This window comes from Schistocerca nitens, chromosome 2, assembly GCF_023898315.1.
Source record: "Schistocerca nitens isolate TAMUIC-IGC-003100 chromosome 2, iqSchNite1.1, whole genome shotgun sequence".
Lineage (NCBI taxonomy): Eukaryota > Metazoa > Arthropoda > Insecta > Orthoptera > Acrididae > Schistocerca > Schistocerca nitens.
In genome coordinates, this window is record NC_064615.1 from 770788163 (window position 1) to 770814505 (window position 26343).

The 26343-nt window shown below is 39.5% G+C and overlaps 1 protein-coding gene across 1 annotated transcript in view; it reads left to right on the top strand.

Annotated features, from left to right (window-relative positions):
• Positions 1–26343, top strand: part of LOC126237015 (uncharacterized) — a 140964-nt gene that overhangs the window by 103318 nt on the left and 11303 nt on the right. The window contains exons 12-13 of the mRNA XM_049946745.1: positions 9610–9695; positions 12162–12322. Of these exons, the coding sequence (XP_049802702.1) occupies positions 9610–9695; positions 12162–12322 (247 nt within the window). The remainder of the gene's footprint in view (positions 1–9609; positions 9696–12161; positions 12323–26343) is intronic.

A 26343-nucleotide genomic window follows, 5' to 3' on the forward strand; every position in this document is an offset into this window, starting at 1 on the left:
TGCACGTTAATGAACCTGAATATTCTCTGATAGTGTTACAGAATTTGAATGAATTATTTTGTACTTTGATGTTGACTTTACACAGATTTTCATCTTTCCTATAGAAATGCACTTTCCGTACAGGATATTAATTGGAATGAAAAGAGCTTATCTTCTGCGAGAGAGATGGCGCCCAGTGCGGCCATATAAGCATACAGCGTAGCAAGCAGCTTCCTACCTTAACCGCTGAAATCCGCATTCCCGGCGCGTCTCGTTTGTAGGCAGAATTTAATTTTAATTTGCTCCTTCAAGTTGTTAATAGTCCCAATCTCATGGACATGCAACAAAGGCTTCATTAGTTTCTTGTAATGAAAAAACGGATCACTTATCTCAAAAAAATTTTATCTCAATAATTGAAGGTCTGTTCATATTCTGCTCGGCACTGTCCTTTCAACGATTGCCATTGAATAGAGGCAGGGGGAAATAAGGTGTAATATATATTGGAAATTGATTAAAAACTGCTGCTTAAATAATTAAAAGAGAAATTTTGAAAGAATAACTGAAAGAAATTGGAAGGTACACATATCCTGAGTGAACTTTAACTGGCACTAATATCAACAGACCTTCAGTATCCAATACATTTAAGATCAACATTCATCATTTAAATTTAGGTACTTCCCGTTATCTCCCTTGTGCATAGAGCTGGTTATGAGGATCGCCCTTTCTCTGCTCATGCAAATTCCTCTTGTTTGCTTCGATCCTCTTGATGCAGGATTCTCGGTGCGTTGTAGTATGATGAACAGATTTTTTTTTTTTTTTAATAAACTTCGTCTCCCAAATAACTTTTATAGCACTTCTTTAAGGGGACATTGTATGTCCTATGCCACCAATGTTAAATTATTGAATTTTGTGACCTACTATCTTCGAAACTTTTTAAGACACCAACTTCCTATTTTCCATAATTATTGAATGCACCTTTCTAGATATACTGAACTAGAAGTATTACTAAAATTGTATTGTGGGGCATGTTATCTTTTTTTTTTCAAACACTCAATTTTTTGACAGAATTTTGTTAATAAATGAACATAAAACAAAACAACTCAGGATATTTGAATTATTCTAGTTCCATATATGTTGAATCTCACACTTGGCATGCTGTGAAAATTTCGTCTCTACCATCAGTACTTTTTTAGAAAATGGTTCATTTACTGCAAAAATTGTAGTTAGGAGATATTGAGGTTTAATAATTTTTTTCTTATAAATTCTTATACAGACTTACATTTCTGCATCTTTTATGCACAAGAATTGCCCTGGCCCATACTCTGTGTCTTCTTCAGTGTCACAACAGTCCAGAGCTTGCCGCCTCCTTTTCTTTCTTGCTTCTTTTGTCATTTGCTGAGCAGCTAACTCTGCTTTATGTACACGAAGCTCATCCAGTTCCCGCAGTCCTTTAGTTGTGTTCTGTCCAAATCTTACCCCTAACGTCTCCAGAACCTTAGGCCTAAGTCTTTCATAGTTCCCATCATTAAAAGTTATTACAGCATCAGACACTGCCAACTTTAGAATCATAAGGCCAACAAATACATTTTTAGGCACATAGCACCACACAACAGTATTGAAGGACTCATTCACATTCTAGGTCTTCCCATGTAAACACTTCTTAAGTAGCTGAGGATTTGCCAAATCTCTGTAAATAGGTTTGATTGCCTCCATTACTGCCAAAGGAAGAGAATGTTAATGTGTAAATTTATGCAGGGTGCCAGAAATTTCAGCTTGCCTATATTTACACCAAGTGTTTGGTGGAGGTGGACACGAAGCATGACATGGCTTTTCACCAGTTGATATTGGATGAATGCAGGTCTCACACATCTGTTACCCACAAATTTGCGTTTCTTGAAGTTACTTTTATGCTTAGTCATTTCGTTTCGTATAAAAAGTAATACAAGTTAGCTTACTACAAAACTAGCTGATAATCACAGTACTTTTAACGAAAACTAGTATCAGAAAAAAAGGACTGATTTGTTTATTCTTAATGCTAACTTCTGAGAAATAGCAGTAGGCACAAAACAAAGCAATTCACTACCTTCTAGACTGTGTTGTAGTTCCCAAGATATGACTGCTCAACTGTGGCAGTATATGTGTAGCCGCAGAATTTGACAGTCACACGTCAACATTCAAAATATTATTGGAAGGTCTCACAATTGTCTGATTTTAATGTATTGTACACCAAAATGTTTAGGAAAGTCCAAAGTACATTATGGAGTAGAAAACAGAAAATGTCAAATTTCAATGAATTCCACATACGATGCCCCTTAATATCTGGTTAGGATACACATTTTTGAACAATATTAATGTGGCAGAACTGTTCATACGTCTGCCCACTACCACTTATAGAGACAAACAGATTGCTTAACAATATTAACTTGGCGGAACTTGTAGTATGTCCGCCCGCTATCACTTGTAGAGATGCACAGATTTTTTATCAACATTAACTCGACAGAACTCATATTATATCTGCCCGCAGTCACTTATAGAGGGGAACAGATGAATATAAAGAAATTAAAAAATTGAAGAGCGTACCTGTACTTGTTTTGTTCCTATGCCAATGTTATCTATGGTACAAAATTATATATATATATATGGATGGATGTGTGTGTGTGTGTGTGTGTGTGTGTGTGTGTGTGTGTGTGTGTGTGTGTGTGTGTGTGTGTGTGTGTGTGTGTGTGTGTGTGTACCTGACCCTTTTTCCCCCCAAGGTAAGTCTTTCCGCTCCCGGGATTAGAATGACTCCTTACCCTTTCCCTTAAAACCCACATCCTTTCGTATTTCCCTCTCCTTCCCTCTTTCCTGATGAAGCAACCATGGGTTGCGAAAGCTTGAAATTTGTGTGTGTGTTTGTGTTTGTTATTGTTTCTATCAACGTACCAACGCTTTTGTTCGGTAAGTTACAGAATCTTTGTTATTAGATACATTTTTCCCACGTGGAATGTTTCCCTCTATTAAGATGATGTGACTTACCAAACGAAAGCACTGGCAGGTCGATAGACACACAATCAAACACAAACATACACACAAAATTCAAGCTTTCGCAACCAACGGTTGCTTCATCAGGAAAGAGGGAAGGAGAGGGAAAGACGAAAGGATGTGGGTTTTAAGGGAGAGGGTAAGGAGTCATTCCAATCCCGGGAGCCGAAAGACTTACCCTAGGGAGAAAAAAGGACAGGTATACACTCGCACACACACAATTATCCATCCGCACATACACAGACACAAGCAGACTTTTGTAAAGGCAAAGAGTTTGGGCAGAGATGTCAGTTGAGGCGGAAGTACAAAGGCAAAGATGTTATTGAATGACAGGTGAGGTATGAGTGGCGGCAACTTAAAATTAGCGGAGGTTGAGGCCTGGTGGGTAACGAGAAGAGGGGATATACTGAAGGGCAAGTTCCCATCTCCGGAGTTCTGACAGGTTGGTGTTAGTGGGAAGTATCCAGATAACCCGGATGGTGTAACACTGTGCCAAGATGTGCTGGTCGTGCACCAAGGCATATTTAGCCACAGGGTGATCCTCATTACCAACAAACACTGTCTGCCTGTGTACATTCATGCAAATGGACAGTTTGTTGCTGGTCATTCCCACATAGAAAGCTTCACAGTGTAGGCAGGTCAGATGGTAAATCATGTGGGTGCTTTCACACGTGGCTCTGCCTTTGATCGTATACACCTTCCGGGTTACAGGACTGGGGTAGGTGGTGGTGGGAGGATGCATGGGACAGGTTTTACACCGGGGGCGGTTACAAGGGTAGGTCCAGAGGGTAGGGAAGGTGGTTTGGGGATTTCATAGGGATGAACCAAGAGGTTATGAAGGTTAGGTGGACAGCGGAAAGACACTCTTCATGGAGTGGGGAGGATTTCATGAAGGATGTATCTCATTTCAGGGCAGGATTCGCATGAATGGACACAGGCAGACAGTGTTTGTTGTTAACGAGGATCACCCTGTGGCTAAATATGCCTTGGTGCACGGCTAGCACATCTTGGCACAGTGTTACACCGTACGGGTTATCTGGATACTTCCCACTAACACCAACCTGTCAGAACTCCGGAGATGGGAACTTGCCCTTCAGTACATCCCCTCTTCTCGTTACCCACCAGGCCTCAACCTCCGCTAATTTCAAGTTGCCGCCGCTCATACCTCACCTGTCATTCAATAACATCTTTGCCTCTGTACTTCCGCCCCGACTGACATATCTGCCCAAACTCTTTGCCTTTACAAAAGTCTGCTTGGGTCTGTGTATGTGCGGATGGATAATTGTGTGTGTGCGAGTGTATACCTGTCCTTTTTCCCCCCTAGGGTAAGTCTTTCTGCTCCCGGGATTGGAATGACTCCTTACCCTCTCCCTTAAAACCCACATCCTTTCGTCTTTCCCTCTCCTTCCCTCTTTCCTGATGAAGCAACCGTTGGTTGCGAAAGCTTGAATTTTGTGTGTATGTTTGTGTTTGATTGTGTGTCTATCGACCTGCCAGCGCTTTCGTTTGGTAAGTCACATCATCTTTGTTTTTAGATATATTTTTCCCACGTGTAATGTTTCCCTCTATTATATTAATATCATTTATTTGAACCCAACAATTACATTGGTTATTGTCACTGTTGCATTTCAAAATCTTTTCTGTCATGTTTCTTTCTGTTTTTGCAAGTAGTTGCACTTTGTATTCACCTTCTCCTTTTTACCGTAATCTACCATACAATTTTATCCCGCCTATATATACTCAGTAACATGTAACCCACTTCCAAACCATAACCAATTTCTTTTTTTTCCCTTTCTGCTTCCAACACTACCGCTGCTATGAAATCCACCGTTTCCAGTTCACAAACAGTTCCTTTCACCTATTAAACAACCATTTCGGCTAGTTCTAATAACTTTCCCTTTATTTCCATTTCCGTTTTTCCCACATCACTGATCATTTTTAGCCGCTTCCCACAGGTTTTAACGTCATTATTTCTTCGTCAGACAATTGTTAGCCTCATTTTCGTAATCTGCCACCACAAAACCACTCCTTTTAATACATTTACACTCAGTTTTTTCGAAATTTTCCCAAATTTCTCCGCTCTTTAACGTGTTTTGGCGGCAACACAACCACCTAACCTTTGTGCACATCGTTGTTTACCAACCCAAGTTCACCACAGGATCAACATAGCTCAGCTTTAACCAACACTTTTTCGACTTTTTTCACACCAGATCTCCAGTTGCTTTCTAGTCACCCTTTATCTCTCCCCATATATTTTTATATTTTTATTTTCGTTTTCATTTCAGCCTCATGTTACGCTTTCCACCTTCTAATACCATGTCACCCTCACAACATCTCCACAACGACCCCATTAAGTTTTATTTACATTCCCTCCGCAAACATGCCTTCGCCCTAGCCAGATTACGCTCCCATATTTTATTTACTCAGGCTTGTCTGACATTTGGCATCACCCCCAAAGGCCTCACACTTAAAGTTCCCATCTCTGGCTGTAACCCTTCTTTCCATCAGTCCCTATACCAGTTCCAAACTCAACAATCCATTGCCGTCACCCACCTAATCCTTCACCTACACATCAACTCAGCCAATGAACACACCCGTCAACTCCTATCCTTAATAAAAGTCCTTAATCTTTCCTCTCCCACATCCACACTGGCTGTTCAGAGCATCCTCCTACAGGCCAACCGCAAATTAGAACAGCATGCCACCCTCCACCTTAAAAAACTATCCAATCTCCTGGTTTCCCACCTCCGGAAAGGCAACTAACTCACCCTTCGCAACCTTTCCAGCAAACCTCAACCTCCTCTCATTGCACACAAACACAGTCTCTCCCATCTACTCAATCTCCCACTTCCAGCTCCACTCCCTCCAAAACCTCAAAATTCCAATCAACACAATCTGGAACCACAAGACCCTAATTCAGTAGTTAACCTTTCCTCCAAACCTCTCTCCAAATCCGAAACCTCTGTCCTATCCAAAGGCCTCACCTTCAGCCCCACTCCCAGATTCAACCAAACAGCCCTCGTCAAAGATTTACTGTTCTACACTCGTACTCTCTGCTGGAAATATCACTTTGCCACGAAGAAAAATGATCCTAATCCTACTCCTAATGCTCCAACTCCCCAAGACACTATCCAAATTGAACCCTGCCTGGAACAGTTCCGTCCTCCGTCACAGCGGGACCCACCTCGTCTTCCTCAAAATCACCCTCTCCAAACCTTCCAGGAATTTCTGACTTCCAGCCTTGCCTCTCAATCCTTCTTAAAAAACCTTAATCCTACTCCCAACATCACCACTGCTGAAGCCCAGGCTATCTGTGATCTGAAGGCTGACCGATCTATCGTCATTCTTCCGGCGGACAAGGGTTCCACGACCATGGTACTTGATTGTCGGGAGTATGTTGCTGAGGGACTGCGTCAGCTTTCAGACAACACTACATACAAAGTTTGCCAAGGTAATCCCATTCCTGATGTCCAGGCGGAGCTTCAAGGAATCCTCAGAACCTTAGGCCCCCACAAAACCTTTCACCTGACTCCATCAACCTCCTGACCCCACCGACACCCCGCACCCCTACCTTCTACCTTCTTCCTAAAATTCACAAACCCAATCATCCCGGCCGCCCCATTGTAGCTGGTTACCAAGCCCCCACAGAACGTATCTCTGCCTACGTAGATCAACACCTTCAACCCATTACATGCAGTCTCCCATCCTTCATCAAAGACACCAACCACTTTCTCGAATGCCTGGAATCCTTACCCAATCTATTACCCCCGGAAACCGTCCTTGTAACCATTGATGCCACTTCCTTATACACAAATATTCCACACGTCCAGGGCCTCGCTGTGATGGAGCACTTCCTTTCACGCCGATCACCTGCCACCCTACCTAAAACCTCTTTCCTCATTACCTTAGCCAGCTTCATCCTGACTCACAACTTCTTCACTTTCGAAGGCCAGACATACCAACAATTAAAGGGAATAGCCGTGGGTACCAGGATGGCCCCCTCGTGCGCCAACTTATTTATAGCTCGCTTAGAGGAAGCCTTCTTGGTTACCCAATCCTGCCAACCCAAAGTTTGGTACAGATTTATTGATGACATCTTCATGATCTGGACTCACAGTGAAGAAGAACTCCAGAATTTCCTCTCCAACCTCAACTCCTTTGGTTCCATCAGATTCACCTGGTCCTACTCCAAATCCCATGCCACTTTCCTTGACGTTGTCCTCCATCCGTCCAATGGCCAGCTTCACACGTCCGTCCACATCAAACCCACCAACATGCAACAGTACCTCCATTATGACAGCTGCCACCCATTCCACATCAAACAGTCCCTTCCCTACAGCCTAGATCTTCGTGGCAAACGAATCTGCTCCAGTCCGGAATCCCTGAACCATTACACCAACAACCTGAAACAGCTTTCGCATCCCACAACTACCCTCCCTACCTGGTACAGAAGCAAATTACCAGAGCCACTTCCTCATCCCCTCAAACCCAGAACCTTCCACAGAAGAACCCCAGAAGTGCCCCACTTGTGACAGGATACTTTCCGGGACTGGATCAGACTCTGAATGTGGCTCTCCAGCAGGGGTACGACTTCCTCAAATCCTGCCCTGAAATGAGATCCATCCTTCATGAAATCCTCCCCACTCCACCAAGAGTGTCTTTCCGCCATCCACCTAACCTTCGTAACCTCTTGGTTCATCCCTATGAAATCTCCAAACCACCTTCCCTACCCTCTGGCTCCTACCCTTGTAACCGCCCCTGGTGTAAAACCTGTCCCAGGCACCCTCCCACCACCACCTACTCCAGTCCTGTAACCCGGAAGGTGTACACGATCAAAGGCAGAGCCACGTGTGAAAGCACCCACATGATTTACCAACTGACCTGCCTACACTTTGAAGCTTTCTATGTGGGAATGACCAGCAACAAACTGTCCATTCACATGATTGGACACAGACAGACAGTGTTTGTTGGTAATGAGGATCACCCTGTGGCTAAACATGCCTTGGTGCACAGCCAGCACATCTTGGCACAGTGTTACACCATCCGGGTTATCTGGATACTTCCCACTAACACTAACCTGTCAGAACTCCAGAGATGGGAACTTGCCCTTCAGTATATCCTCTCTTCTCATTATCCACTAGGCCTCAACCTCCGCTAATTGCAAGTTGCCGCCGCTCATACCTCACCTGTCATTCAATAACATCTTTGCCTCTGTACTTCTGCCTCGACTGACATCTCTGCCCAAACTCTTTGCCTTCACAAATGTCTGCTTGTGTCTGTGTATGTGCGGATGGATATGTGTGTGTGTGCGCCAGTGTATACCTGTCCTTTTTTCTCCCTAGGGTAAGTCTTTCCGCTCCCGGGATTGGAATGACTCCTTACCCTCTCCCTTAAAACCCACATCCTTTCGTCTTTCCCTCTCCTTCCCCCTTTCCTGATGAAGCAGCCGTTGGTTGCAATAGCTTGAATTATGTGTGTATGTTTGTGTTTGTTTGTGTGTCTATCAACATGACAGCACTTTCGTTTGGTAAGTCACATCATCTTTGTTTTTAGATATATTTTTCCCATGTGGAATGTTTCCCTCTATTTTTATATATATTACATGAACTATAAAAGCTAAGTGAGCCACTGTCAGCAGGCCTGGCTGGGTGGCAGTGTGCATAGGCAGTGTCACCACTGATGTTGCAGGTTGGCAGTAGCTGACAGGGATTGCACACTGTAGCTTATGAATGGCAACCACGTCCGGACTGTATGCCTGCCTCGGGCTGTGGAATACAGCATAGGGAAGGATTTTACTCATACCTGAGCCCCCAACATGGTCAGCATCGAAGACATGTGCCTGCCCTGGGTGGTAGTCAGCGACAAGGTGATCCCCAAGAACTGGCATGCCCTGATGGGGTAGTCAGGCAGCTACCAGTCCAGACTTGCACATACTTCCCACCAAGGAGATAATGCCCTCAGATGGTAGTCATCCAGTAGGTAACTTGGCAGTGTGGAGATGTCAGGTATCCTGCATACCATCTTCTGCTTGGGCCAGTGCCTATAGCTTCTGGAGCCTAAGTCCAGAGTAATGGCCAGCTGTGTCATTGTGTACTGTGACCTTCATCTCAAAGTTGGAGGCTGGACGTGGTCATGTAGCCATGAGTCACGTACACATTTTCGTACTATCTGAGAACATCTGGGTACACACAAAGAGAGGATTTGACTCAAGTAATACTTATGTTAACTAGTGTTTCCTCTCACCAGGGCTTTAGCCCAGAAATGGAAACAAGTTAGTACACTCGCTTACCACTGTGAAGCAGTAGTGATTTGCTTGGCTTGCTTTTCTCATCCAGTCAGCTTTTCTGGATGCACTGTCATATCGAGTGTCTCAACTTCACTGATTGATGTAGACTACAGTGTTAGCGTACTGAATAAATACTCTTGGACTTTGAATACGTCTTTGTACTTCATAATGTGTAATCGTCATAATGATGACATCATTCTGCCTATGACATCATTTTGCTGCATTGGCACCAGGCCATTCCATGCTCTAGACAAGGTCATGGTGCAACAATATGGACACTAGATTAAAAATATCTCTGATGTGGTTCTTCTTTGTTTCAGGCTCTTGACAACTTAATAGTGGCTGCAATGTTCAGTGTTTCACAAAGAGTAAGAGGAAGCTCGTGCAAAGTACTAAAAAAGCTCAGGTAAGGAGAAGGTGTAGAGCATGCTATTTATATTAAACAACCTGAACATTTCAACCGTGTACTGTAATCAATATTATTTTTTACACCTGAGGAGGGACACTTATTTGATTGAAACAGGTAGTTTTAACTAATTAATATACACCTCTTGTGCCAAATTGTGATTTTTCACTATCTCAAGTAACGAATCCACTGACAGAGGTGAAAAAAGGAACTCAGTGTTCAAAGATTGAGAGTCAGTCAAGAATAACAGAGCCAGGAAAATAAAATTCATTTTATGTTTGCCACTGTTAAACACTCTTAAGAATTCTGCATTCAGAAAATTTGGTATGCTTGTAGCTTCTAGGGGACACAGCAGAAGCTTCTGATTATCGCAATATTACCTAGTAAAGATACTGGCTTTCCTCCTGAGGCAGGAATTGTCATGTGGCTTCATTGTGAATTGCTACATTATTGTTGGAGATATGTGACATTTGGCTGACAAGCTTCTGTTTGGGGACATCCCATTCATGTTCATTTGGTGCTGGCTGTGTGTGTATGGAAGCAAAGGGAAGTTTGATGCAGACTGTCTGTAAACTGAAGAGTGACTTTGTTTGTAGTGGGGATAGTGGCTTTTTTCTGGAAGAGGGCAACAACTGCTGCATAGGTGACTAAGAATCACCTGGAATTGCTGCCCAGTGATTATGTAGATTCTGTTCATATGCATTTCTTGCTCTAGCTGTTATTCCATTTGGTGTTAACACATTTAGTGGAAAATAAGCACTTCTCAGGTATGTCTGCACACTGAGTCATCTGTGATTTAAAAGGCATGCTACAGAAAGGTCAGTATAGCCTTTTAAAATAGCGTGTAGATAGTCCTTGTGATTTAATTGGGTAGAGAGTGGTCACAACTCACGAAATATTCATCACAGCTTATCAGGTGATGTTATGGACAATGCGCCATTGGCATCCTGGCACCATTACCAAAAGTGATAGCCCTCCACACAGATTATTCTGAGGCTATATTGGAGTGGAATTCACCTTTTGTGTAAATGGTCTCCAGTGTGTGTGTGAGGAAGGAGTAGCTTTGTAGGACAATGAATGAGAGATTACGAAAGCAGGAATACAAGGAGAAAGAGGGAGCAAAAGGATGAGGACTTGGTGAATGCTGAATGGCTGGTAGAATGTAGGTCTGCACCAAACATAGAAAATAAGGATGAAATGGAAAGAGGAACAGTAGCAGTTTGAGGACTTACATGAATATACTATTTCTCTCATTTAGCTTACTGGACTTTGTCACATTGTGCTTATTTACAGACTGATATGTCACATGTGACATACGTGACAGTCTTATTTTCTGCTCATTTATAGATTAGTGCTATTGCCAACTGACTCAGTGTTACATGACGAAGGAAAGGGAGGGGGTGAGCAACAGTAGTTAGATTGTTCCCCTCATACAAGTTTTTGCTGCTAGTTTTATCTTGTGTGATGCAAATTTGTGGAATTGTATGATGGATATGATGGTTTTCTTTTGTTGTAAAGAGCTGGTTTGTGTTGTAAAGACCAGTTTGTAATCTTTAAACAATGGAAAATCCAACATGGAATGATGACAGTATTAAAAAAATATATATTGCTACTCATCGTATAGTGGAGATATTGAGTTGCAGCAGGCTCACCAAAAACGACTGCTAAACAAGTAAGCTTTCGGTTAAAAGGCCTTCTTCTGAAGTACACACACACACACACACACACACACACACACCCTCTGGCTGCCGAGGTCACACTGCGAGTTTAAAGATAGGCCAATAATTTAAACTGGCTCTGTCAATGTCCAGCAAGGAGAAGAGAAGTAAAAACCAGTCCACATTGTCTCAGTAGTTAGAGCATGTCACTGTTGATGGGGATCTGCTTGTTGGATGGCAACCTTTAACTAGGTGAACTCCCGTACTGATGACTGAGAGTGGGACATTATTTGCCAAAACACTGTTACTTCCTCTCACTCCCTTCCATTTGTGTAATTATATTCAAAATTTCAACACCGCATTATACTAAAGTACACAAGTGCTCACCATACATGTACACAAAGTGAATGTTTGTTTGCGTGCACACGTGTGTATGTGTGTGTGTGTGTGTGTGTGTGTGTGTGTGTGTGTGGGCGTGCGCAAGCGTCGAACGTTCTCCTTTGCCCCCCCCCCCCTCCCCCCTTACGCACGCGCGCGCGCACGCACACACACACACACACACACACACACACACACACAGTGCCTGATGACAAGAAGAGTTTTCCTAGTTCATTATGTCTTATGAACATCTGTAAAATGAGAAAATGTTTGGGGTTGAACAGTGTTTTTGTTAATGCTTTTGCGTAAATAATTTTTTGCAGTGCAAATAGTCTTTTTTAATTTAACAATGGATTCTTTTAACATGTCTTGCTCATAAACTACATATTCATATGGGATGATAATTTGGTTTCAATCACATATTTTACAGGTATTTGTATGAAGAAGACAGTGAACGATCTGAAAAACTTGGTGATGTCATTGATTTATTAGAGAGCACAGGTGGCTTATCTTCTCCACAGAATCGAAGTCCTTCCAAAGACCTCTCTGCAACCCTTAAAACTTTGAAGTGTGTAGAAACTGTTTTTAAAGGTATTGTTAAGCCATTTACTTCTTGAAAACATTTGTTGTTTTTGTAATATGTTTAAGTTCAGTTTTTAACAAAGTGTGATAATAAGATTGATCATTTTCTGTTGATACCAATAATTATATTATTTGAGTTTGCCTTCAGTCTGTTTGCCAGATGTTAGTTACTGAATTATTAGAATTATGGCATTACAAAATTTGGTGTAGTTGATGCATATCTTTATGTTAATAATAGAAGTATTGAGTTAACAATTTTAAAGTACATATATTCTGGCAATATCTCTTTTTGAAGAACTTTTGTAAGTATTATATTTTACTGGCATACTCATCTGATGTAACAAGACTTTGGATAACATGTTTGTTATCACTCTTATGAATTAAAAAAGATGTTTTTAACATTAGAAACTTTCAATACATAAGTAACATAAAAAAGTCAATGGTTTTAGAAACTAAAAGTATTTTTTATGAAAAGTTCTTCCTGATGTTTTCCCCAGGTCCAAATATTGAGAGTTGTGTCTAATAAATGTTTTAATTTGGTCTTATCTTATTGGAAAAGAAGTAAACTCAAAGTTAAGACTATTTCCCCATGATACAGCAGTTTAAAAACACACACACACACACACACACACACACACACACACACACACAGAAAGAAACAAACAATGTAGTTGACCATCTGTCGAGCTACCATGTTTTTTTTTTTTTTTTTTTTTTTTTTTGTTTTGTTTTGTGTGTGTGTGTGTGTGTAGTTTAAATATACACTCTTACGCACAGGCACCTAAATGCATCCACCAGCAGCTACACTAAAATTGTGGTATGTCGGAGCATCCATAAGTATTCCGCTATAATAAATAAGATGTTCATGAATGAAAAATCCAAAATATGAAATGAAACAATTATTCAGGAAGTGAGCAAATTGTACCCCCTCGATAGTGATATGTGTTTAGCTGCTATTATGATTATCTTTGGCAGTATGATGATGACTGACGTGACTCTGGAAGATAATGTTATTGTCTCTCAGAATCAGGGTTAAATAAAACTTTCGTTTAAGATTTTGAAAATATATATATGCGCCTGTGGAGAGGGGGGGTTAGGAGGAGGATGTTAAGTACTGGTATTTAATTTGTAGTGCACGCTGTGAAAAATTGTAGTGGATGCATAGATAATAATTAGGGAGGTGACAGAATAATTGTTGCTGCCAAAGAGCATTTTTTTGCAGAGTTGTGTATTTAATGTGTGAGTTAGAAGGAAATCTCCTTATTATTGTAACAAACTGAAATGCAGAGTAACTGTAGTAGAGTGGTATAAGAAGATTCCTGACAGTTGCAGTGAGCTGGGCACAGCTGCTTTGCGTGCCTACCTCAAACAGTCATGTAACATGATTTTTTAAATACCTATATAACAATGCCACAGCGTTTTATACGGGTTTATAGACGACTGTTGTTTTTGCAGTTTTTACTGCTATGCATCTGAAAGCTGCTGTCAGTGCTGCTGTCACGGATCACCTTAAGCTGACTTGACTTTTAAATTATGTGAGCTAGAAGATATTCACACATAGCATCTCCATGAAGTACCAACTAACATAGTTCCACTTTGAATTGATTAAATGTGTCACATACCTTACTTGGTTTGTCCATAATCATTTTGTTTTTTAGTTCATTTTGTGTTTTAGTTCATTTGCATTTATGGACTAATCACATCGAAGTCTGGCAAACAGTTCACGCCTCTAGTTTACTCACTAACTTCCTAATTAACTATGAATAAGCATTTTTCATTTATCTGTTTTCAAGGGACATCCAGTAAGAATCATTTCCTTGTATGAATTTTTATGCTGTCCAGCTTCCTCCAGAAGCTGCCTATATATTTTCAGTTTACCCATACATGTTGGATTACTCTACAAATAGGATAGATTATTCAGTTGAACTTCTGTCTTAATCTTGAATTCTTTTGGATGCTAAGGAATTAGCTTGATTATGTACAATAATTTGAACTAAGCTATCCTTACAAAAATCATACAAACCCAACCACAGCATTCACTGAATTTAAAACAGGACAAATTCCTTTGTACAAAACTCATGCAAACATTTTTACTACCACCCATTAGAAAGCATATTCGTCCTCATCAAATATACAAAACCCTCACACAGTGTAGTATGGTTGTTGTTGTTGTTGTTGTTGTTGTGGTCTTCAGTCCAGAGACTGGTTTGATTCAGCTCTCCATACTACTCTATTCTGTGCAAGCTTCTTCATATCCCAGTACCTACTGCAACCTACATCCTTCTGAATCTGCTTAGTGTTTCATCTCTTGGTCTCCCTCTACAATTTTTACCCTCCACACTTCCCTCCAATACTAAATTGGTGATCCCTTGATGCCTCAGAACATGTCCTACCAACCGATCCCTTCTTCTAGTCAAATTGTGCCACAAATTTCTCTTCTCCCCAATTCTATTCAGTGCCTCCTCATTAGTTATCTAATCTACCCATATAATCTTAATCATTCTTCTGTAGCACCACATTTTGAAAGCTTCTATTCTCTTCTTGTCTTAACTATTTATTGTTCATGTTTCACATCCACACATGGCTATACTCCATACAAATACTTTTTATAAAAGACTTCCTGACTCTTAAATCTATGCTCGATGTTAACAAATTTCTCTTTTTCAGGAACGCTTTCTTTGCCATTGCCAGTCTACATTTTATATCCTCCCTACTTTGACCATCATCAGTTATTTTGCTCCCCAAATAGCAAAACTCCTTTACTACTTTAAGTGTCTCATTTCCTTAACTAATTCCCTCAGCATTACCTGATTTAATTTGACTACATTCCATTATCCTTGTTTTGCTTTTGTTGATATTCATGTTACATCCTCCTTTCAAGACACTGTCCATTCCGTTCAACTGTTCTTCAAGGTCCTTTGCTGTCTCATTAAAGGTTTTTGTCCTACTCGCGTATTTTCACGGTAATCACGTAAAGTTCGTTTTTTTAAATATCGTGGCCAGGCCGAACTTTTGAGCTTTCAGATTAAACTTCATACCGCAATTTTAAAGTGCATTTACTGATAGTTTAGTGAGCTAAATATGTTTGCTGCCCCTTTATATCTGTAGAGTATCGTCATCTCTTAAGTAATTTCCAGTAAAAAACTTCTGAACCACTGTTTACATAGTCGCGAGTAGGCCTAATTTTTCTTACGCGTATTTTCATTGTTTTCCGGTAACTTAATTGTCTTTCTGTCACTAAAATCGATTTGTACCATGAGTGTAAAGTGCCTGACATGCCGTAGAATCGTTAGCTCTGGGGTCTGGTGTGATGGATGTAGTAACTTTTTTCATTGGGGTGATTGTAGTGGTGTGGGAATTTGGAAAATGAGTGAGACTCATCAGTGGTTCTGTAGGCTATGCAGTAGAGATAGAAAGATTGTGGAACAGGAGGGGAAAATTGCTGCCCTTCAGGCTGAGTTAGATGAGGCTAGGCGAGAACTGGGCAGGTTAAGGGGGGAGAAGGATAAACAGGGGTGGGAAGTGGCAACAGGCATAAGGAACAGGCCAAGAAATTCTTCTGACAGCTTTGTTATTAATGTACAAAATAGGTTTGACCTGTTGCCTCAGTCAGAAACTGATGAGCCTCTCACAGAAGTAGATGTAGACAGTGCTCAACAAGCTTTCAGCAGCAAATTGAATAAGAATGTAGGGAAATCTGCAAAGAGAAAGAAAGTCTTGTTGCTAGGTAGTTCGCATGCTAGGGGTGTGGGCCAACTTCTGCAGGATGAATTAGGGTCAGAACACCAGGTCACAAGTTTTTTTCAAATCTAGTGCTGGACTGGGGCAGGTTACAGAGGATTAAGGTTCACTATGTAGAGGCTTTACTAAGGAAGATACTGTGATTATTGTGGGTGGGCCGGGCAACAGTATTGACAGAGATCCGGGGTACAGCATAGAGTGTGACCTGGCAAAGATTGCATCAACATCGAGTCATACCAGTGTTGGGTTTGTGTCGGTTCTGGAGCGCCACGACCGACCTCATTTGAGCTCTTCTGTCAGGAGAGTTAATTTGGAGTTGGAACGGCTACTTGGATCTGGTGCAGGGTCACACATTGGTGTGGTTCCTGTTGATTCACTCTGTAGGTGGGACTATGCTAGACATGGCCTACATCTCAACAAGAAAGGGAAGGGTAAACTGGCTGGGCTGATAGCAGGAAATTTAAAGGGGGGAGGAACTACATCTCATGGTGGAAACTCTTTTTTAGTGTAAGATTAGTGTCCAGTGGGAAACTCAGCCAGGCAAGTACTAAAGATGTTATAAAAGTTCAAGATACTCACAAAAGTAAAGTGAAAAATAATGTTAGTATATTTCATCAAAATATTGGGGGATTGAAGAATAAAATTGATGAGCTTCTGCTTTGTTTAGAAGATATAGAAACTGAGAATGTAATAGATGTACTATGCCTGTCTGAGCATCACATTTTAATTGATATGCAGATGGTTAGCATCAATGGGTACAAATTAGCTGCACATGTAAGTAGAGATAATATGATGAGAGGAGGAGTTGCCATATATGTCAAAAGCTTCCACAGTGTAAAAAATTTAGAAACTAAAAAGTTTTGTGTTGAGCAACATATGGAAGCATGTGCCACTGAACTTAAACTAAATGATGGCACTTTCATAATTGTAACAGTGTATAGGTCCCCCTCAGGGAATTTCCAGCTATTTCTAGAAAACTTGGATGCTTTGTTGTGCTATCTGTCAGACAGGGGGAAGCAAATTATCATTTGTGGGTATTTCAATGTTGATTCCCTGAAAGAGTGTAATAGGAAGAATGACCTTGTAGTATTACTCAGTTCTTTCAATTTGAGCTCCGTCATTGATTTTCCTACTCAGATAACAAAGAACAGCAGTACATTGATAGATAACTTTTTTTATAGACCAAGATAAGTTTAAGGACATAAATGCTTATCCTGTTGAGAATGGTCTTTCAGATCATGGTGCACAGCTAGTTACAATACATGGCATAGCTCCATGCAGTATATCAAATCAGACTTTCAAAGCAGTGCGTTCAATTAACAATATAAATATTGCAAACTTTAGGGAAAGCCTACAGCAGCTAGACAGGGATGAAGTGTATAAGGAACCCAATGCAAACTTGAAATATAACTTATTTCACAATACATTTTTAAGGGTATTTGAAAATTGTTTTCCCAAGAAAATAGTTAAACATAATTCCAAGAAAACATATAAAAAACCTTGGCTAACTAAAGGAATAAGTATATCTTGCAACCGCAAAAGAGAACAGTATGTAACAGCAAGAGGGAGTACTGACCCTGAAATTGTTCAATATTATAACAACTATTGTGCGGTACTAAGAAAAGTTATTAAAAATTCCAGAAGCATGTGTATCATGTCTGAGATCAGTAACTCTGATAATAAAATTAAAGCAATTTGGAATATTATTGAAAGGAAAACAGGATAACCAAGAGCACAGGAAGACTTTAGTGCCATAAAACTGAATGACAAGTGTACTAACAAACAATCAGAAATTGAAAATATTTTCAATAATCATTTTTTAAATGTTGTGGAGAAAATAGGATCTAGATCTTCGCTAGAAGAGACAAGGCTACTAATAGAAGAGGCCGTACCTGTGCAGTTTGAAATAACTGTAATTCCACCAACCTCTCCCTCTAAAATCAGTAAAATAATAAAGTCACTGAAAAGTAAAAGCTCTTATGGAATTGATGGCATTTCCAGCAAGGTACTTAAAGCTGGTTCCCCACAGATAAGTAGGATTCTCAGCCACTTATGTAATAGCTCTTTGGAGCAGGGTGTTTTCCCCGATAGACTGAAATATGCCATTGTAAAACCATTGCATAAAAAGGGGGATTCGTCAGATGTCAACAACTACCGCCCGATCTCTCTTCTGACAGCTCTATCAAAAATTTTTGAGAAAGTAATGTATTCAAGAGTAGCCTCCCATATTTGTAAAAATAAAGTACTAACAAAATGTCAGTTTGGTTTTCAGAAAGGCTTTTGAACAGAAAATGCTATATACGCTTTCACTGATCAAATATTAAATGCTCTGAATAACCGGACATCACCCATTGGTATTTTTTGTGATCTCTCAAAGGCCTTTGTGTAAATCATGGAATTCTTTTAGATAAGCTAAATCATTATGGTTTGAGTGGGGCAGTGCACAAATGGTTTAATTCATACTTAACTGGAAGAATGCAGAAAGTTGAAATAAGTGGTTCATGTAATGTTAAAACAACAGCTGATTCCTCAAACTGGGGGGCTATCAAGTAAGGGGTCCCACAGGGTTCAGTCTTAGGTCCTTTACTGTTCTTGATATACATTAATGACTTACCATTCCACATTGATGAAGATGCAAAGTTAATTCTTTTTGCTGATGATACAAGTATAGTAATAACATCCAAAAACCAAGAACTAAGTGATGTAATTGTAAATGATGTTTTTCACAAAATTATTAAGTGGTTCTCAGCAAATGGACTCTCTTTAAATTTTGATAAAACACAGTATATACAGTTCCGTACAGTAAATGGCACAACTCCAGTAATAAATATAGACTTTGAACAGAAGTCTGTAGGTAAGGTAGAATTTTCAAAATTTTGAGGAGTGTCCATTGATTAGAGGTTAAACTGGAAGCAACACATTGATGGTCTGCTGAAACATCTGAGTTTAGCTACGTATGCTATTAGGGTTATTGCAAATTTTGGTGATAAGAATCTCATTAAATTAGCTTACTATGCCTACTTTCATTCACTGCTTTCGTATGGCATCGTATTGAGTAGAAAAGTATTCATTGCTCAAAAACGTGTAATCAGAATAATTGCTTGAGTCACCCACGGTCATCCTGCAGACATCTATTTAAGGATCTAGGAATCCTCACAGTATATATATTCACTTATGAAATTTGTTGTTAATAATCCAACCCAGTTCAAAAGTAATAGCAGTGTGCATAGCTATAACACCAGGAGAAAGGATGATCTTCACTATGCAGGGGTAAATTATGCTGCCACAAAAGTCTTTGGTCACCTACCAAACAGCATCAAAAGCCTGACAGATAGCCAACTAACATTTAAAAATAAATTGAAAGAATTTCTAGATGACAACTCCTTCTACTCATTGGCTGAATGTTTAGATATAAATTAAGGGAAAAAAAACTTAAACATTAGTGTCATGCAATATTTTGTGTAATGTAATATCTTGTACAGACATCTTTTATTAACCTGACACGTTCCACATCATTACGAGGTGTCGTATTCATGATCTATGAAACAAGTAAAAATCTAATCTAATCTAATCTGACAGAATTACAATGTCATTGGTAAACCTCAAAGTTTTTATATCTTCTCCATGGATTTTAATTCCTACTCCAAAATTTTCTTTTGTTCCCTTTACTGCTTGCCCAATATACAGATTGAATAACATCAGGGGTAGGCCTCAACCATGTCTCACCCCGTTTCCAACCACTGCTTCCCTTTCATGCCCCTCGACTCTTATATCTGGCATCTGGTTTCTGTACAAATTGTAAACAGCCTTTCGCTCCCTGTATTTTACCCCTGCCACCTTCAGAATTTGAAAGAGAGTATTCCAGTTAACATTGTCAAAAGCTTTCTCTAAGTCTACAAATGCTAATAGCGTAGGTTTGCCTTTCCTTAATGTATCTTCTAAGGTAAGTCATAGGATCAGTATTACCTCACGTGTTCCAATATATCTACGGAATTAGAATTGATCTTCCTGAAGGTCGGCTTCTACCAATTTTTCTATTTGTCTGTAAAGAATTCGTGTTAGTATTTTGCAGCCATGATTTATTAAACTGATAGTTCAGTAATTTTCACATCTGTCAACACATGCTTTCTTTGGGATTGGAATTATTATATTGTTCTTGAAGTCTGAGGATATTTCGCCTGTCTCATACATCTTGCTCACCAGATGGTAGATTTTTGTCGTGGCTGGCTCTCCCGAGGCTATCAGTAATTCTAATCGAATGTTGTGTACTCCAGGGGCCTTGTTTCGACTTAGGTCTTTAAGTGTTCTGTCAAACTCTTCACGCAGTATCATATCTCCCATTTCATCTTCTTCTAAATCCTCTTTCATTTCCATAATATTGCCCTAATGTACATCGCCCTTGTATAGACCCTCTATATACTCCTTCCAGCTTTCTGCTTTCCCATCTTTGCTTAGAACTGGTTTTCCATCTGAGCTCTTGATATTTATACAAGTGGTTCTCTTTTCTCCAAAGGTCTCTCTAATTTTCCTGTAGGCAGTATCTATCTTACCCCTAGTGATATATGCCTTTACATCCTTACATTTCATCTACATCTACATCCATATTCCGCAAGCCCCTTACGGTGTGTGGCGGAGGGTACGTTGAGTCCTCTATCGGTTCTCCCTTTTATTCCAGTCTTGTATTGTTCGTGGAAAGAAAGATTGTCGGTATGCCCCTGTGTGGGCTCTAATCTCTTTGATTTTACCCTCATGGTCTCTTTGTGAGATATATGTAGGAGGGAGCAATATACTGCTTGATTCCTTGGTGAAGGTATGTTCTCGAAACTTCAACAAAAGCCCGTACCGAGCTACTGAGCGTCTCTCCTGCAGAGTCTTCCACTGGAGTTATTTTATCATCTCCGTAATGCTTTCGCGATTACTAAATGATCCTGTAACCAAGCGCGCTGCTCTCCGTTGGATCTTTTTTCTCTCTCTTCTATCAACCCTATCTGGTACAGATCCCACACTGGTGAGCAATATTCAAGCATTGGGCGAACAAGTGTACTGTAACCTGCTTCCTTTGTTTTCGGATTGCATTTCCTTAGGATTCTTCCAATGAATCTGTCTGGCAACTGCTTTACCGACGATCAACTTTATATGATCATTCCATTTTAAATCACTCCTAATGCCTACTCCCAGATAATTTATGCAATTAACTGCTTCCAGTTGCTGACTTGCTATATTGTAGCTAAACGATAAAATATCTTTCTTTCTATGTATTCGCAACATATTATACTTGTCTACATTGAAATTCAATTGCCATTGCCTGCAGCACGCGTCAATTCGCTGCAGATCCTCCTGAATTTCAGTACGTTTTTCCATCATTACAACCTCTCAATATACCACAGCATCATCCACAAAAAGCCTCAGTGACCTTCCGATGTTATCCACAAGGTCATTTATGTATATTGTGAATAGCGACGGTCCTACGACACTCCCCTGCGGCACACCTGAAATCACTCTTACTTCGGAAGATCACACAATTGGTCTGATAGTCCATATGATCTTACTTTGTTCATTAAACGACTGTGGGGAACTGTATCAAACATTTATTCTCTAGTTATCCCTGCTTAGCCATTTTGCACTTCCTGTCGATCTCATTTTTGAGACGTTTGTATTCCTTTTTGCCTGCTTCATTTACTGCATTTTTATATTTTCTCCTTTCATCAATTAAATTCAATATCTCTTCTGTTACCCAAGGATTTCTGCCAGCCCTCATCCTTTTACCTACTTGAGCCTCTGCTGCCTTCACTATTTCATCTCTCAAATCCACCCATTCTTCTTCCACTGTATTTCCTCCCTCCATTCTTACCAATCATTCCCTAAGGCTCTCTCTGAAACTCTCTACAACCTCTGGTTCTTTCAGTTTATCCAGGTCCCATCTCCTTAAATTCCCACCTTTTTGCAGTTTATTCAGTTTTAATCTACAGTTCATAGCCAATAGATTGTGGCCAGAGTCCACATCTGCCCTTGGAAATGTCTTACAATTTAAAACCTGGTTCCTAAATCTCTGTCTTACAATTATATAATCTACCTGAAACCTTCCAGTGTTTCCAGGCCACTTCCATGTATACAACCTTCTTTCATGATTCTTTAACTAAGTGTTAACTATGATTAAGTTATGCTCTGTGCAAAATTCTACCAGGCGGCTTTCTCTTTCATTCCTTACTCCCATTCCATATTCACCTACTACTTTTCCTTCTTTTTCGTATTACTGAATTCCAGTCCCCCATGACGATTAAATTTTCATCGCCCTTCATTATCTGAATAATTTCTTTTATCTCATCGTACATTTCATCAATCTCTTCATCTGTGGAGCTAGTTGGCATATAAACTTGTACTTCTGTGGTTGGCGTGGACTTGTGTATTTGGCTACAATAATGGGTTCACTATGCTGTTCGTAGTAGCTTACCCAAACTCCTATTTTTTTATTCATGGTAGTATGGTATACTTGCAAAATATGCTACCATGATGATTACAGCACATACTTATTCATTTTGTGCTGCCATAAGCAAGGTGAGTTACTGTATTTACTCGAATCTAAGCTGCACTTTTTTTCCGGTTTTTGTAATCCAAAAAACCGCCTGTGGCTTAGAATCGAGTGCAAAGTAAGCGGAAGTTCTGAAAAATGTTGGTAGGTACCGCCACAACTAACTTCTGCCGTCGAATATATGTAGTGCTACACAGGCATGCTTTGCCTGCACAAAGATAAATACTGGCGCCAAAACCTCTGCGTCAGTAAATAAATTAAAAAAGAGGTGGAAGACGAGCTTTTTTTCTCCACCCTGAGTTTCGACCACTGCATTTTCATACATTATCCAACGAAGTAAATACAAATTCTGTATTGTTCATCTTCAAATGTAGCAGCATTTCAATGTACTATGAAAATCCGACTGGCAAGACTGTTTGGGATGTTTGTCAATATGGCCAACTCTACGTTCTGAATTTTTTCCTACCTGTGAGAAGATATGGTTGCTAATAGGAACTTTTATGAATTGAGAATCACATGCAGTATTCTCTTCACCATAAGAATAATACGAATATAAACATTTTGCCATGTATACTTTCGTGTTTGCTGCTATCTCATTTAAATCCTGTCTGCCTAATAAACTACGAAACTAGTGTGAGACAACAGCAAACGCGGAAGAATATACATATCCTGTCATGTTTATATTTGTATTATTCTTATGCCTAATAATGATAGTCAGAAATGAAGCACGGCAATTGACTAGATTTTTAAATCTAAGATGACTCTAATTTCAGTGCAGAATGTAATGTACTAAAGAGGCGTCTGCAAAGATTTTCAAACAGAGAAAAATTTTCACTAAACTCTCATTCAGAACATCTTCTATCATACGCTGTCTATTATTTGGTTCTTGTTGATCATTATCAAAGAAAGCAGCCATGTAAGTACCAACAAATAGCAGTCTCTTGCCATTGTTTCGCTAACGAGACAATTCCTCTCTCTTTTTTTTTTTTTTTTTTTTTTTATCATAAGCGGCGGTAGCGCGCATTGTAAACACACATTATCAGAATGCGACAAACACTGCACGACACAGTACAATAACGCATTTTCAGCTTAGAGTGACTTAAACACCTATAACAAAGAGAACAGCACTTATCAGATCAAAGAAAAATAAGCAATCGATTCAAACCAGACGAAGCACGTGAAAAAGGTAGGGTACCCGTATAAATACGGGCCTGATGCATAGCAATGGCTACCTGTTAAAGCTTAACTGCTAAGCTTACGACCCGAACCAAACTGCCGTAGCTGTATCGTCATTCATTCGACCTAAATTGTGTCTCATATTACAATGGACCAACTTTGTTTCGATTTGGAGGTGCGGCCTAAAACATTTCTCTCCCTTGAATTTCGAGTCTCAAATTTCAGGTGCAGCTTAGATTCGGGAAATTTTTTTTTCCCTTGATTTCGAGTCTCATTTTTCAGGTGTGGCTTAGGTTCGAGTGCGGCTTAGATTCGAGTAAATACGGTACACTTTAGGGCAAATGGTAACCTTTCATTGCACTGCTTACTATATTCCGTCACTCGTATTAAGAACAACACACAAAACTAAGACAACTGCATTCTTATTATTGATTCATTAACCAAAAATATTTATTGGCCCATTACATCTCAGGTGGTAGGTTCCTCTATTTTGCAACTTTTGAGTAAGCATCAAAACCAACAGTATTGTACTTCTGTAGAAACTATCAAGCGCATCTCAGAAGGCTACTTTCTAACAAACATCCAAGTTTTACAGTGATAGTGTTCCTATATTCTCCCTCATTTAGGTGTAGATTCTCTTCTCTTAGTAAACCTATGCTATTCATAACATTATTACATATAACAGGCTACAGTATCCAACCTACCATTAAAAAAACGCTCATCTTCCTGCCTATATTTTGAATTAACTTATTCCTACTTTATTAAGGCTGCATATCTAATTCTTGACTTCTCTGTGTTCCAATCACTCTAACCAAAGTGTATTTATGCTTCTTGCTGGCATATTGTGCTGCTACCGCTGTTAATTAATGTATGTGAAACTCATCTGGATGTTAGCTCATCAGCCAGCTGCTGTATAAGAGGTACTTTTCAGCCTTCCTACTCTTTCCTACTTCGATGTGCTAATGCTAAAATCCTGCATTCATGTAGTTAAATTATTTGTGTTTTTTATAATAATCTTATCTCTGGTTTTAATCACGCAATTGTACAACCTTTGCATTCAAACTCATTGGAAATGTAAACATTATGCCAACAGTTTATGCTAGGATTAATTATCAAGATTTCTGCTAGAAAAGAGCATTCTCTCAGTTTTAAGTGAAATTTCTATCCTTATTGTATAGCTACGTAAGTGTAGTCAGTGCGATTTTACAGAAAAAATTATTACCCATAAGTGTTACATAGTTGAGTTCATTTTAAGGTATTATATGGTTCTGTATTTACATATGTATTTTTTTGTATGATTCCTTTACTCCACAAAAGTAAAGTCATTGTGCAGTCAAGGTTCTTTCAAAATTTTCTCTACTTCGGTTGCAAGGGAATTACCCGACTATTAAAGCAAAATATGTGGGCCTTATTCCACATGCTTTGATACATATAATTTCTTCATTTGCGATAAAAATTCATCGATATAACCTTATCTTCAGTTATAATGTATGTATGTACCAACAAGCAATATTTATAACTGCTTATTTATTCTGAAATGTGTACAGTGCTAAGACTTTTCAGCAGAACAACTCTGTTGAAGAAAAATACCCCAACATTCTATATTTCTCATTCACTTACACAGGTGTGATTTTCCGTGATGATATATGTGTATTCGTAATTTGCTAAGACCGCCTGCGTGAGAGAACGCAACGCCAGTGCTGTTAGTGAAGCGTTCACTAACTTCCAGTTATTTAGTCATTATAGACAGGATAGGGAAATAAGCTATAATTTAAAGAAGATAAAATAGTGGGAGAATGAGAAACCTTTATACAGAAATCAAAAAGGAAGTAATTAGCACTTAATTTACAACCTCCTCATCCTGTGGTGCTGAAAAGTGTGTACCCCAGTGCATATCTTTGGGGAGATCATTCAATCCATGTATTTCATTTTGCGTAATTTAGTCTTGATGGTGTTTGACTTCTGCTTCAAACCACCTTTTCATTCTCTCTCTCTCTCTCTTTAACATATTTAAAGTCATTATTTGACAATCCATAAAGTTCATCTGTAAATTTATAGTCAAACCTCACATTGTCATCTCCATAAGTAATCACTTAACTAATACACATCATTTACAATTAATCTCATGAAAATACCATGTACATCACTTAAATTAACACCAGAAGCCAGTTAACACTTGAGGTCTACACAGTTCATCTTGAAACTGTTGATGAAAGTCAGTCTCACAAATGTTCCAGCAGTTTAAATGCAAGCCAGATAGTTTGTTAAGTTACCACATATGGTGAAGGAGGCATGTTATTAGTTAACAAGTGTTTGACATTTTAGTTCAATTAAATCACACTACTATCCTCTGAAGTTGATGAACTGGAACAAGAAACATCAAACTTACTTAAATCTGTACCCTGTGTTGAAATATGAGATCTGTTCAAAAAATTCCAGAACTTTGTCCTTTCTATGCTTACATTTTACTTATTGTGCATGGTCTCTTTCAAAATACTCTCCTCCACAATTGACACACAACTCCCAAAGGCGAAACACTTCTGAAAGCAGTCTTGGTTCGCCTCTTGGTGGATCGTGTGAAGCG